The 15,261-nt window shown below is 51.1% G+C and overlaps 1 protein-coding gene across 2 annotated transcripts in view; it reads left to right on the top strand.

Moving 5' to 3' along the window:
• NSD2 (nuclear receptor binding SET domain protein 2) overlaps window positions 1-15,261 on the top strand; it is a 68,960-nt gene that overhangs the window by 40,601 nt on the left and 13,098 nt on the right. For both annotated transcript variants that reach the window (XM_019712499.3, XM_074320195.2), the window contains exons 9-13: window positions 1,289-1,370; window positions 2,462-2,586; window positions 12,515-12,646; window positions 13,258-13,381; window positions 14,392-14,592. In XM_019712499.3, the coding sequence (XP_019568058.2) occupies window positions 1,289-1,370; window positions 2,462-2,586; window positions 12,515-12,646; window positions 13,258-13,381; window positions 14,392-14,592 (664 nt within the window). The remainder of the gene's footprint in view (window positions 1-1,288; window positions 1,371-2,461; window positions 2,587-12,514; window positions 12,647-13,257; window positions 13,382-14,391; window positions 14,593-15,261) is intronic.

Here is a 15,261-nt window from a genome sequence, read left to right as displayed (position 1 = left end):
TATGGTCAGTGGTGGTTCTGACAGGACTTGTACACTCATCTGTGATTTTGAGTGGCGCCTACACTGTCTTTATGGGTGTGAGTTACGGAGCTCCTCCTTCTATTTTGCTCGGCTTGAAGAATGGAAAATAAATGTCACGCGTTGCTGCCGTGTGCACGTGGCCACCGCATCATTCATCTTGTTTCTTTAGCGCCACCTTGCGGTTCAGGGGAGCAGGCAGGCCCTGCCCCATGTTCCCAGCCCCTGTTGGGTGCGGTTAGCATCAGGGTGCAGCAGTGAGCTGGGAGCCATTCACGGTTGGCGGTGGAAGCGCACGCTCGCCCGCCTCCCGCGCCCGCTCACGCTGGCTGCTCTGAAGTATTTGTAGAAATGACTTACATAAAAAGTGACATCTGAAACGTGACAGTTCACGTTAAGTAGCTAGGTACAGATGTTTTCACTGATATCTCCGGAAGTGGCACACGACACAAAAAGCCACGGTGTCTCCTCTGCTTTGGTTTTTATAAACCTAAGTGCGCCTCAGCGTGTCTGGTCCCCAGTGCACGTGCGTCGTGCCAGCTGCCGGCCCACAGCCCTGTGCCCTCTCATAGCCCGTGACGGCCCACAGCCCCATGACCGTCCCGCCCCCAGGTCCCGCCCACAACCCCATGTCCGCCCCTCTGGGGTCCGCCCCCCTGTGGTCCCGCCCACAGCCCCGTGCCCGCCCCCCGGACCCCCCCCGCCCCCCCCCTCCCGGCCACAGCCGGTTGACCACCCCCTCGAGTCCTGTCAGGGTCCCGCAGGCGTGTTACAGAGAGGCCCTTTTCAAGCACATCGTCCCATTTCTGAGCGCTAGACAGAATGTCAGGGTCCCTTCTTTCCTGCCACTTCACAGTTGTGATATGTGCGTTATTGCTATCTCAGAATTGGAAATCCTCAGTGTAGTGACTTGGCGGTGACATTGGCACTGACCTTGCAGGCTGCACTTGAAGAGGCTCAGGCAACCTGTGGAGCAGGAGGGCCACTTCCTGTCAGCCACACTTCACTTTGAATTGGGGAAACCTCGGGCGACATGTTCAGTGCGTTCACTTGGGGCCTGTCAACCAGGGGGCTCCGGAGGCCCTGCCAGCCCTTCCCTCCGAGCAGATGTCAGAGCCCGGGGCTGGGAAGCACCGTGACGTGCGCCGGGCATGTTTGCTTCCACAGGAAGAAGTCTCTGTCGCGAAACTTGTCAGCAACCTGTTAGCTCACATTAGATTTTATTTTATTTTCCCTTTCTCTTCTCCTTTTTCTTTTCTTTTAATAACAGAGAGAGATGATCACTGACAAAACAGCCCGGACAAGCTCTTACAAGGCCATGGAGGCAGCCACCTCCCTGAAGACCCAGGCAGGTAATGTGGTCCACGTCTCTTCTTTGATGGCTGCTTGCAAGTGGCCTGGGCTGGGCAGGCCAGGTTGGAGTGGGGGCGGGGCGGGCCCGGCCGCTGGGCTGGGGAGGGTCAGTGGCCGTCAGAGGAAAGGACAGTGAAGCTGGATCAGGTGAAAAGGAGGCTCGTGCGATTGAGAAACAACCCATTTTAATGTGTTAGTCGTCATGATTCAGCTAAGTTTCATTGAAGTTGCTTTTCTGCGGATTTCTACTTGGCTTTATTGTTCTCAATTAAAATTATACCAGAGAAGTGATTTCAACCAGAAATGTCCAGGTTTCTTGCTTGATGGTGTCAGTCATTTCTAGAAGCTCCACTGCTTTTCAGTGTCTGGTCCTCTGTGTAGGAATGAGCGGGAAGTAAAGTGCTGACTTGCTATTTCTATTTCCCATGAAGAAACGAGCTTAAAATGTTCGTGAGAAATAACTGTTCAAACAGTGAAAGGTAGAACAGGCTGCCTTTCACCTTTTCACTAATCGTCTTTTTGATGTGTCTGTCTGGTAGCTTGTTAAAGAAAGAGTAGCTCCACCTCGTAATTAGAAAGGAAAACAAAATGCAGGGAAAAGAGTAAATGAACATTGGAATGGCTCTGATTTCCTTTTTTTTTGCGTGAGGTGCTGTAGTGGTTTTTAAAAATCAGTTAAACACACTATTAAGAAAAAGACATTTGTGAGCAACTTGAACACTGACGAGATACTTGATATGAAGGAGTTTTTGTTACTTTTAAGTATGCCAGTGGGATTGTGGTTTGTTTAAAACCTTTGTGTGGGTGAGACTTGTCTGGGCTGTGGAACCCGGTGTGGAGGGAGCCATGTTGGCCCCAGGGTGACAGCTTTGGGGGCGAGGCAGGGGCACATTGGAGGTCACGGCAGAGTTTGTCTGCCTTTGTTTCCACGCAGACTCGCCCGCAGTAAACAGTTTGGCCCTTGGTACAGCACAGGGGCCCAGAGGGTCACCTTCAGAGCTTCATTTGTTAGAGGGGAGACGGAAAGTAGTGAAGAGACTGAGGGGCCGAGATTTCAGTCTTCACTTTATAAACCAAAATTATTTTGCAGCAACGAAACATCTGTCTGACGCGTGCAAACCACTGAAGAAGCGAAGCCGGGCATCCGCGGCAGCGTCCTCAGCTCTTGCGTTCAGCAAGAGCTCCTCTCCTTCCGCATCCTTAACTGAGAACGAGGTAACACAATAATGATAATGACAGCATGGCACTCACACGAAGGCCATTCACTTGCCCAGGCGGAGTGTGGTCACGGTCAGGCTTAATCAGTGTAATATTGGTGTTCTCCCACAAATGGAGGTGAGTTTTAGGTTCTATAAACTGTGTAAAAGTCTTGAAATGGAAAAAGTCACTCCTTAGCCTATTTGAGCACTTCAGATATCAGTACACACGCACACGGTGTATGTATAAATGTACATGGATACGTGTTAGGATCGACGCAGTTGTTCTTGAAATGTGTCTTGAAGAGTTGTGTTCTTTGAAGCCCTCACACTGTACCTTTTCACACGAAAGCCAGTCTGCTTTGTCCTGATGTGACAGTCAGCCGAGCTGACTTGGGTTGTTGTGCACTCCCCCAGCGGGGATGAGGGTGGCCCACACACTACACTGCTTTCTGTGGCCTTGTACGTTCTGGCACGTCCTTAGAGATGTGAGTGTTGGTGGTGAGTCAGAACTACCATGGGCATTGCACTGCTAGTTTTTGGACATGCAGAATGCATGAGAGCAAGACAACAGTTCTTTGAGGCTGTTACTGTTATTGTATTGTGTGACATCTAGACTTGATCACAAAACTGAAGTCTTTGCCATGACACGAGAAACAAAACAAGAAATAGACTCCCAATGCAGATATGATACTTTTTTGTCCAGAGGGAGTTTCAGAGTCCTGCTTTTAGTGACTACCCCAGGGGCTTATTTTCAAGTTTTAATTCTTGTTACTTTGTTTCTGGTGGTTCTTTGCTCAGTGTAGACATCAGTCCTGTTTTTAGAATACTGATGAGGACACGCCTACCTTGGGCTTCCTTGGGACCAGGCAGTGAGGCAGGGGGTGGAGCGGCCCCTCGTCCTGTCAGGTCAGAGGCCACTTCTGACCTGATCTCTGCCCCAGTCCCTGGTGGGGACCAGACGTTCCCCTGCACTGTCAGCCTCAGTTGCCCCCTCTCGTCAGACGAGGGGCAGGCCTTCCAGCGTGTGAGGTGTCTTCCCGTCCCAGCAGTGCAGCCCAGGCCCAGGGCCAATAAGGAACTGCACAGATGCCTGGAGTTTGCTCCGGGTCCTTGGTGTGTAGACACAGAGCAGCCTCCGAGTGGGGTTTTCATCAGGGACTCACGCTAGCCCAGCTCACGTGTCAGCCCTGGGCCTCCTCACAGTTCAGTGTGTACAGACTAAACATCTCTTCCATCTGGGCACACCCAGGAAATGCAGTAAGAATTCTTCTCTGACCTCTAGCTTACTGAAACATGAAAAGACATATTCTATACAAAATATTTTTCCTTTTTTCCTAGTCCAAGTTCAGATAAGTATGCTAAAAAATTAAATGGAAAGGTGGCCTCCAATTCTAAAGAAGAATACTAAAAATAAAAGGTTTCAGCTCCATAGACCCTTTTGCTTAAGTTGGTTTTTTTTGTTTAAAAAACTTTTAATGAGTTTTTCTTGCATCATCGTATTTTGTTCCACTTACTCAGTAGAGTTTTACTTACACGCTTGTGAGATGCAATCAAGAGAAACACAGACTGCCAAAGTGTTGCCCCGTTGTTCCTGGCCTACGTCGTGTGTGCTGAAGGCTCAGGCTTAGAGTAGCACACCGTGGGGTGACATGGCGAGGGGGGGGACGAAGACACGTTTGTTAGACATGCCTGATAATCTGACACTACTCTTAAGCAGCGTGATCTCTGTGGCATGGACACTTGTTCTGAACTTCGAAAGACTTAGATGAAGCGTTTCATAGTCATTAGACTTAACTATTATTTCTTTCGAACTTGAAGTGGATAGAGTGTTACATATACTTATGTTATATATTAAATATGTTAAAACCACTCACTTGCCTGCATTTTGAAGGTGACATATAAATTCCATAGTGTGCGTTCTGTTCCTTATATAAAAACATTTCAATTATTGGGCCTTTTCCATCAGGTCACTTTTGTGTGGCTTATGTAAATCTTCCATTCATTTTAACAGAACAATAATGTTCCTTAAGGTTACTGCAGGAGAATGGGAAGGTTTGTCACATGTTAGCACTACTGAACCGTGTCCCGTCTGCGTTTATAACATGCCGTGCTTAGTGAATGCCTCGGAGCGGGCAGTGTTATAAAAACACCCTCACACCGCAGGTCTGCCTCTGAGGGGATAGGTGATGATGGGACTTGCTGTTGGGGCTTCAGACCTGCCCCTTATTTGGGTCACATGCCCTCTACATGTTTATATTTTTTTCCTTTCCATCACCCTTGATCGAAATCAAGAATTTGCGTGGGGTTGGTATTTCAAGACATTTTAGGTCATGTTGTGGCTTAAATGCTTTTCGAAAAGGTGTATGTGGTAAATAAAATGTATCTTAGAGTAGTTGCTACGTAGTACTGCCTCGCCATAGGGAAGAGACGAGATGGGGTCGCCCACCAGCATGACAGGCCTGTGAAGGAGTGGGTGTGGCTTGAGTGCTTTGTGACGTCATTCTTATTCCCTTAGTAGAGCAAATTCTTATTTTTCTCACTTCACTGGTAACAGCTTTTATGGGAGCCACATCAGTCAAGTTGGATTTGAACCCAGCTGCCCTGTACTGCACTTAAAATGCTGTAATATTCCAGGATGTCTGCTGCAGTTGGTGCATCATCGTACACACAAAGTGACATTCCTGTCACAGCCATTTTATGGAAGATGTGTGATAATCCTTTAATTGGTACAATAAACACATACCATGAAGAAAACTGATAACAAATGTTAAGACCAAGGTAAGAACGTGATCAAGGCCATTGACCAATGACATTCATCTCATGATAGAAACACGTCCACAGCCCTGTGCTCAGGGTAGATTCACGCGGGAGGATGCCCACGAGCAGGGCCGTCCTGGGCTGCGGCAAGGACATGGCCCTGCAGGGCTTCGTCTTGTAGGGGTCGTTTTCTCCTCCAGTTCACAACTAACTGAATTTTTATTGAAAATGTCAGCATCTGTTCTTTCAAAAACCAAGAATAAACAGCACACATCAAGAGGGGTCCTTGTCAGCTATTCTCATTGCCAGTGGAATGGATTTAGGACTGTAGATATTCAACTAATTCCAACATAAAAGGCAGGACGACTTTTGATGCTGTCGTTTTTACTAAACAGTTTTACTATGACACTAGACAGAATAAATTTGTAGGAACAAACTACCATTTGCAGTGTCACTGGGAGCCATTTAGCTCTGGATCCAGTGGCTGCTGTGCCAGGGACAGCAGTCAGGTTGCTAGGTCACCCATGCCACCATTTGCTTTTGTAGAACATCAATCATCTATTAAGTGTCTCAGCCTCGGGGACCACTGATGTCATGCCCCCATCCTGCATGTTTGCATGGTGAGGACAGGCCTCCCAGGCTCTTCGGCTCCCGGAGGCAGGTCGGCGGAGCTCACGTCACCGAGAGTGGCAGTGGGGCCGTCCCCAGCAGGCTCTTCCGATGGGTTTAACCTTTCATGAAAGTCTCTGATTAATACTTGTGTTCCAAGCCATTAAATAATGTGACGCGTGTAAAAGACGTAGGGTGCCTGGAGCCTGGCCCGGACTCAGTACTTCGCTATTGTGACAGTAATGGTTATAACAATAAAGTAATAAAATCACCATCATTCCATTTTTATCCAAAAGTATAAACTTTGTTTGGCCTGAAAAGCGACCCTGTTGACTGCATCCCGTGCATGAGGGTAGAACAGACCCGGAAGTGGCAGGCACTGAGTTTGCTTGGGTGACACCTTGGTACTGGGATGGCTGAGGGCTGGGGTGTGTGGCCTCGGAGACCGGCTGAGTTGTGCGCTCCTGAAAGGATGTGAAAAAGCTCAGGAGTAACGTAGGATTCTCAAAAAGCAAGTCACTATAAGTTTAAAAGTGTGAAAAAAAAAAAAAAAAAGGTATAAAAATGACCCTGGTTTAAGAAAGATCACCGAAAGGAAAGCTTGCCTGAAAGGCCTCTGGCAAGCTACGAGGCTTGGTTTGACATTGTAGTAAGGTGAATTCTGGGTGGTGGCCAGCCAGCTACCAACATGTGACCGGTGCATGAGAAGTCAGCCAGCACATGGTGCTTTCCTCTGTGAGGAGGGAGGAACGGGTCGTCAGGATGGCTCAATGGTGTGTCCACAGAGCAGCATAAATTTAGCATCAGCTGAGCACACGGGGTTCCGTGGGGGAACAGTGTCCCCCTGAGGACACTGGGAAGGTGACCAGTCAGGCACAGGCAGGTATGCTCAGCATTCTGCAGTGAGGGGCAGTCCTGGATAGGGCACACCGTCCTGCTCCAGATGCCAGGGGTGGCCTCACTGAAGGACCCCCTGGCGAAGGGCTCCTGTTCTGAGTGAGCTTAGGACAGTGTGTCTACACGAGCCCCAAAGCTTATCAGTGCTACTGATTGTGTCCGAAAGAAGCCAAGACCGTGCGGATGTGGGTGCAGGTGCATCCTCGTCCTGGGTCGTTTGAACTGCCTGTCGTTGAGGTGAATTTTGCTTATGCTCCCAGAAGCACGGTGGCGACACTGCCCTCCACGTCGTGTGTCTGGTGAGGACAGGTAGCCGTGAGAAGGAACTAGAGTGCAAAACGGGCGTTTGCAGCAGGTGGAAACCCGTCTGAGTACACAGAAGTTTAGATCACAGGTGTTCTGAAAAAGAGCAGCACCCTGCATGCCTGTGCGCATGCGCGGCAGGGTTCCTGCCCCCTCCCGCCCCCCGCCCCCAACACCTGCGTGGACAGACGCCTGTCTGCCCTGTGCGCGTTTGTCAGCTGATACAGAAGTTCATTGTATGCAGGGGGGACGAGCTCAGGTGCAGCCGCACGGCAGTGGTCTTTGCACTGTGCCTTAGATCTATGACGTCTGCATCTCCCAGCTGAAAATGCCCCTGTGTCTAAGGGGATGTTGCTAAAAACCAACAAGGAAGTTTCACAAGGAGGCGATTTCGGGGACCTCTGGCAGGGGGCGCTCTGCGCAGCCTGTGGGGCCTGTCTGTCCGACGGACAGGGGCGGGGCGCCGCTTCTCAGGTGGTGTCTGTGAGGTGCCCCAGCTTTAGACCTGCCTGATTCCTGGCTTTTCGTAGAAAGCTCACGTTTAGGTTTAAAACGGAGTGCTCAGGAGGCCCATTTTAAGAGGTGTATGGGGTTGGGGACACTGACAGCTGAGTACATCAGAGGAAAGGATGGAGGAAACGCGTCAACTTCAGGAACAAGTTTGACACCCCCCCCACCCCCCCCCACCCCCACCCCGTCTCTGCCCCTGACCGGCTCTCCCAAGATTTGTGACCACAGGTGTGTGACAGTGGCCAGGTTTGAGGGCAGAGCAGAGCCAGGGTTTGCCCAATGGTGGGCAACTCATACCTACCGAGTAGAAATGTGCTAAGACAAGTAAGGTTGTGAATTAGCATCTACTTCCAGAACCAAAAGAAGTGCCCTGTGGGTATAAAGCAGTGATTTAAAACGTACTTTGAGTGTTCTTGACCCAAGCCTGATGTGAGTGGGCGCTGGGCCCGTGGGGCGGACCATCAGTTGTAGTCTCAGCGTTTTTACGTGGACAGTCCTCCATCCATTAGGTCCCATCCAGCAGGAGGAGGGCTGCTCGGGGCCACTGTCTGCAGCTGACTCCTCTGCGTGAGGAACCGTGTCTGAGAGGGCGGAGGGAAGGAAGATAGCCTCGCTGTAACTGGCAAGTTTACCTGATTGCTTTTTCATTTGATTTCAAAGTTAACATGCTTCTGAAACATATCTAGCCCCCTTATTAACTCATTTTTAAGGTTTTTCTGGCCAGGTAGAGGTTTATACATGGACCATGTGACAGCCCTTTTGACGTGGTGTGAAACTAGCATTTTTTAAAATGCTTTTAAAATCAAGAATTTCCTCACCTCGGTTTTTAAAAAAAATCTATAAACAGAAAAGTCATTGTTCAGGACTGCTGTTTATCTTTCAGATTGTGAACCTAAATTAGTCTTGCTGAAAGAATTGCAATGTCATGTCTTCTTAGAGTACGTTTCTCAAAATGCTCTCAGATCTGTTGTTACTGGCTTCCCATTGGCTTTCAAAGTTGAGTTTGGTTTTTTAAAGAAATATGCTGACTCCTCTCTACTTTAGTGTTTTGGGTCAGTGAAATTGATTTTCATCCCTTCAGTACCTGTTTGTGCTGTTTTACCTAGAATATTAGAAATTACCACTGGTTTACTTGCCAGTGATGGAAAACGGACTGTCATTAGCAGGTAGAAAATTAGGTGTGTTGTATCCATCTTGTTCCTCGTGCTGTCTGGGGAGGGGCATGCTCCCTTTGGGGCATTGTCACCACCGGTGTCCCTCCAGCAGCGCTCAGTGTCACTTTAGGAATACCCCATCTTGTTATATACCTTTGCAACTAGCTGGTTACACGTTACACCACATGTATAATTTTTTCTGGCCCGCATGTAGTTGCTGGATTTTTGCATATAATTTTTTGGCATGTATTTTGAAGGGTGCTAACCATTCAGGCATACTGTATCTTCCAGAAATGACTGAGGTGGCAGTGGGGGTGGCCTGGCCCAGCGACGGGGTATGCTGAGCCTCGTGCTAACAGAGCTGCAGAAGCAGCGACTGTACGTGCTGCGTCATTGTCTTCAGGTCCGCTCTCGCCAGCCCACTCTATGGGAAGGCCACGGCTGAGGGCACAGTTGGACACAGTTGGGTTGATAGAATCACTTTAGCAACTCGCTCTGCCTGTGACGAAGGCTGGCTGTGACTCCGGAGCGGCAGCGCGTGGCCTACTCTACGCCGGGTCCCCTTGGCTCTCATTGGCACCTGCTGGGGCTCTGGGGCAACCCAGAAGCCACCTCGCTTAGGAAGCTGTGAGCAAAGTGCCTGCGTGTGAGCTGGACGTTTGTTCTCACGACTGGGACCCAGCCCTGGAGTTCAGGGGCAGCCAGGAAGGTTCTAGTCTGTGTCACCTAGTAGGGCTGCTTTAATAAAAGTTATTAAGAACCGTAGTATCTTAGATGATGAATGACTCATTTAAAAATTATTTTAAACCCACTCGAATATTTCACTGTGATATTTACTTGGAAGACCTGTTTGAGACCAGTCTTGATTTTAAGTTGATTAAATCTGCTGAGCGCAGGATTTTTACCGTCTGTAAATCCTAAACACCATGTGAAAGTCTTCTAGTTATCGAGCTATTTCTTTACAAAAAGCGTAACTTAAGCATGAAAATGTTGGTTTATAGAAATATTTATTGTTCAAGGTCTGTATTTGTATTTCAAAAATGATGTAGTATTCAACTTGTGAAGGGATTTGTTTTGTCAAAAAATTAAAATTTCACTGTGTCACACCCCTGAGGTGGCCTAGGGGACTGCTGTCCAGTTGCAGCAGGGAGGACCTGCCTGGGATTCGCATGTCACCCCTCATGGCCGCATCGTTTCTAGAAGTTGGTTCAAGTATGTTCACCAGGTTACATTGTGTTCGTGAATGTCATCTTGCAAACCCCCGTCACGTGTGCTAAGGACGCTGCTTTCCCGGGAAGGAATGTGTTTGAGGCAAATAGGCGAGTAGATACTGTCACACTGAGTAGAGAGCAGAGAAAGTGTTTTCAGACACAAGAAAACGTTGAGAAGTCAGGAACTAAGCTGCCTGGGCGCGGCTGTGGTGGATTCAGGAAGCACCGGGCAAGTTCTGAGCGTGTGTCCGCTCAGTCACTCCACTTTTCTTTTTCCAAATGAACCCTGTTGGATATGGAATAGACCTTAGATGTCGTAGACTGAGATGTGGGACTGTGTTGGGACCGTACAGGGGACTGTGTGCCTTTCACAATCGCATCTCCCAGTAAGTACGGTCACGTGGTGCCCGTGGAGGTGGGGCCACAGCTGGAGCCACGCCCTGTGCCCGCGGGGGTGGCTTGCTGGGGGGTGGCTCGGTGGGCGGAGAGCGACCCGCCTGCCTCCTTCTCTGTCGAGTTGCTGGGCGGGGGAGGAGTGGGGGCGGACGGGCGGGTCTGCACTGTGTCTGCACTGGATGTACTGTTGTAAGGTCTGTATTCTGTATGTGTGCCTCAGGGCCCGGCCAGGAAACGAGCCTTCTGTGTGTCTTTCACATTTATATTTCCATTCAGAATGTGTACTCAGTGTTTATTTCCGCAAAACAGACTTTGTTAACTTAGGAAATATCGCCAAGTGGAAACGTGCTAACTTTTTCTGTAAATCTTAAATAAAAGGTGCTGTTCCTTCCTTTGACCCAGGACTGGTCTGTGTTTTCTGTCTTCCTCTCCGCACTTTTTCTCGTAGCTTCGAAACTTGTCCAACCTCGCCGAGGGAAGAACACAGGTTGGCGAGCAAGGCGCCGGGTCTCCCGAGCCCACACCCAAGCCTCGCTCTTTGGGTCCTGGTGCCGGGAAGCTCCATCAGGTCTGCCTGAGGCAGTGCGGCTGGTCCCCCGATGCCCGGTGCCACTGCAGCCTTGCCACAGTGTGCAGCCCCCGCCGGGGCCCCACATCTGATGCACGTGTCAGATTTGGAGTTTGAGCTCAGAGCATTTTCCCAAGTTGCCTTCTTTCTGGGTGTTAGTGTTCAAGAACTTGGAGGCGCCTGGCGACTCCATCCAGGCGGCCTCACAGCGACAGTTTTACAGTGTAAGACTCCTGGAAGTTAGTGTTCATTCCAGCTGCAGTTTCCATCTTTCTGGAGAAGGTGAGGAAAACAAGTTTAAAAGGTCACTCTCTCTTAAGACTGTGTTATTATGGGATGTGTCAGACATCAGAGTGTTGAGTCTGGAACTGTGGCCACACACCTGTCACCCTCGCCACATACCACTCAGCCAACAGATCCGTCAAAAAAAGTCAGCAAAACCCTGTCTTCACTGTTTTTCCTTCTGCTCCCTGTGACGTCAGGGAGTCTACATTGATAGACTACAGAATTGGGCAGATTGCTGGGTGGGGTTTGTTTTGTTTTTCGTTTTTTTAATGTGGCCCAATTTCAACTTCTAGCTTTGTGTTCACTGGCAAACAGCAAGCCTGTAACACAATTACTTGTTACTGAGGTGTACAGGAAACGCAGTGTATAGTTTTGCTTTGTTGAAAAATTCAGTTTTCAACATTTATTTACCTAACATCAGACTAATATTAAGTGTTTTTTTTTAAATCTGAAATTGCTATATCAGAAAGTTTTCTAATTACTGGTTTCTATTTAAAGATTTGTTGTTGCTGGGTCAAGTGAGGGAAAAGTACTATGTACCAGGATGGGGAGAGGGACTAGCGGCCTATGGTCTCTGATAAATGGGCCAGACATTCAGGTGAAATGCAGCCCCTCACTCAGACTCTCATGTTAACAGGGCTGGCGGCAGGTTTCCCTTTGACTTTCCCACCCTCTCCTCTGGTGAGGAATGTAGGCAGCGGGAGGGGGACAAGAACAGGACACTGGTTAGTTGCAGGTGTGACGAGAGGCGCGGACATGCCTCTGAGATTCAGGACTGTTTGGCACGGCCATCGCAAGGCGAGCAAGGTCATGGTCTGGAGGCACACATGTCTGCGCTGCATTCTGGTGCTTTTAAAAATCCATTTGGTATTAATACCTTTCCCTGACCTTGAAGTAGTTGGACCCTAACTAGTCGGGGTAAGAAAGGTCAAGATTCTGGGTCCCAAAGTCCGTCTTAGTTCACCTACCGGAGCACATTGGGTTTTCACAAAAGTTGTTTCACTCTTAAGGGCTATTAAATGAAAAGGGAATGTTCAACATTTTGCTTCCTATATACATATGTGTGCTGAAAGTTAAATAGGATAAATTCCATTTCTGAATTTCTATATAGCTTATCCACAGGCTGTATTGTCACAAAAACAAGTCGATGATGGACATTTGCCATAAAGGGCGTGTGTGGCATGGGGCCAGGTGGGCGTGTCTCTGAGGCTGCTCTGTGACTAGTGAACTGTCACCCCCCTCCTTCTTCTCCAGGTCTCGGACGGTGCGGGAGACGAGCCCTTGGAGTCCCCGTATGAAAGTGCAGACGAAACACAGACCGAAGTGTCCGTCTCATCAAAAAAGTCTGAACGAGGAGTAACTGCCAAAAAGGAGCACGTATGTCAGGTGAGGGAATGGCTGCCGTTTGTCCCTTCCCGCACCTGCCTCCTGTCCCAGGTAGATGGCAGTGAGTCTGGCCGCTGCTTCTCTTCCCTCCAACCTCTGGTCATCCTGTCGCCACCCACTGATTTCTGTTTTGAAGCCGTTAGGCCACCAGCACGTCCTGGATCAAGGGCTCCAGGTGGCACCATGCACTTGGGTGCAGGATGTGTCTCCTATATGAATGACACACACACGTGCAGACTTTGTGAGGGACGTGAAGTGTGTGTGGGTGAGCGGGAGGTGCGCTGAAGCCGGGCTCCACCCCACGCCCTGGTGCGCTCTGTGCCATGGGGACGCTGGAAGGAAGCACTCTGTGCGTGAGCAGCGTGTCACTCAGCTGCGGTGGGACAGGCTGGACTTGACTTCTGATGAGACAGAGGGACGGTACACTGAAACCTGTGTTCTCTAGGCCTGTGTTCCCGTCTGTCTCCCTTGCTGCTGCTGAGGGTCCCTTTGTGGATGCACACCCTTCACTGTCTTAATCTGACCTGTGTGGGAGTGCAGGTGGGGAGAGGCTTGTGGCAGGGGCTTGTGGAGCTGCGTCTCCTCACCGTCCCCGTGTCCCTCCCCCGCAGCTGTGCGAGAAGACTGGCAGCCTGCTGCTGTGCGAGGGCCCCTGCTGCGGCGCCTTCCACCTGGCCTGCCTCGGCCTCGCCCGGAGACCCGAAGGGCGGTTCACCTGCAGCGAGTGCTCTTCAGGCAAGTGCTGTGTTGGCTCTGGCTCACAGGGTGGGGCTTGTCCCCAGGGCATACAGCCCTGTGACGTCCTCTTGCAGCTTCCCTTCACACCCGAGGGCTGGGAGCCTTTCCAGGTGCAGACCTGGGCCACCAGCTGAAAGCAAGCCCTGCTCCCCTGCCCGCCTGTCTCCCTCGCCAGCTTAACACGCAGGGGCTGCAGCCGTTCGTTCCCCTCAGGCCATAGGTGTGACTGCGTTCGTGAAAGAGTCGCTCAAACAATACAGTATAGGACAGTATACGGTGACTGGCAGAGTGACATGCTCACTGGCTGTGGGCTCTGCCGTGCCCCTTCCCAAGGGTTGGTGTGAGTGCCCTGGCTCCAGGGGGTCGGCATTGCCAGTGTCGGTGGCCTGGTTGCTCATAGGACGCTGGAGTCCAAGGAACATGGAGGTCTCCCTGGAGGTGTGGTGTGGATCTGAGCTTCAGCTCAGCGGAAAGAACAGTTCCGTGCTTGTCCCGGACAGACGGTCCCTGCTTTGGTTCCGCCGCCTCCGGCCTCACCAGCAGTCTGGGGTGATGGGAGCCGGACAGCTCGTCTGCCGGCACTGGTCACCTCCTGTCTGCTGGCCCGGCATCCCAGTCAGGAAGGCCACCCAAGTCAAGGCCGCGCGGCAGGACACCACTTCCAGGGCTCCTGTCTGCCTGTCGCTGGGTGATGGCTGTCGGGGCAGAGAACGCCTTCACAGGAGGAGCCTGCCCTCCAGGCTTCTTGCTCACTTGAGTGGGCCTCCTCCTCGCTGCCCGGTCAGACCTGCCCTGCACGTGAACGGAGCTCAGGCTGCGGCAAGGTCACCGAGCCGGCAGGCCTGCCCTGAGCCCGCGGGCACCGTCTGCTTCGGCATGGCTGGGCGCAGAGCCGGGCTGTCGCAGCACGGCCTCCTCCCACACAGTTGCCGGGTCGCAGTCGCTCAGGGACTAATTCCTGTCCTTGCACCTCTCTTCCCTCCCACCCCCCTTTAACCGTTTGTTAGGGGTTCACTCGTGCTTCGTGTGCAAGGAGAGCAAGGCAGATGTGAAGCGCTGTGTCGTGTCGCAGTGTGGGAAGTTCTACCACGAGGCGTGTGTGAGGAAGTTCCCCCTGACGGTGTTCGAAAGCCGGGGCTTCCGCTGCCCGCTGCACAGCTGTGCCAGCTGCCACGCCGCCAACCCGTCCAACCCGCGGCCAGCCAAAGGTCAGGCGCCCTGGCGCTCTGCCTCCCTTCTGGGCTCAGTCCCGCGGTGTGTGGGAGGCGGGAGTGCTGCCCTGGGAATTGTCACCGACGCCTGTCACTCCAGGTGTATTTGGAGTACCCGTTTTGTTTCCGCTACTGACTTGACACAGGTTGGGTTAGGGTTTTTCTTGACAAGGAACTGCGCCTCCCCCATCTCCTTTCTGCTCTAAACGTCACCTTGAAGGTCTTTCATTTTAGAGGGGGACCTTTGAACCATTTTGATAGAGTCTGTCCTGTTTTAATGGTTCTTCCTGCACGAGGAAAATATTTTAAAGTCAAATCACATCTGTATTACTTTATGTTAGGTGTGTGGGATGAGGACGGCAGGTTATCGCTACTTGACACTGAGTTCTCAGCCACTGGTGGTTTTGCCCTCCGGTGGGCATTGGGCCACGTCTGGGGATATTTTGGGGGTGTCTCCTGGCATCTAGGGGTAGATGGGGTGCGGGGGAACACCGCGCACCGCACGGGCAGGTCCCACGGGCCCCACACGCAGCAGTGCCCAGGCTCAGACCCGCTGACCTTGTTTTAGAGGCTCGGGTTTCAAATGCTTGACGGGCGGGCCTCAGACGTCGTTCCCAGGAGCCTTTCTTTGCCTTGAGGAAACGTGTCTTCATGACGTCTGGTAGA

The sequence above is a fragment of the Rhinolophus sinicus genome, chromosome 1 (assembly GCF_057876585.1).
Source record: "Rhinolophus sinicus isolate RSI-liver-muscle chromosome 1, RSI-T2T, whole genome shotgun sequence".
Lineage (NCBI taxonomy): Eukaryota > Metazoa > Chordata > Mammalia > Chiroptera > Rhinolophidae > Rhinolophus > Rhinolophus sinicus.
Note: the sequence above shows the minus strand (reverse complement) of the source record. Positions and strands in the feature narration are given on the sequence as shown.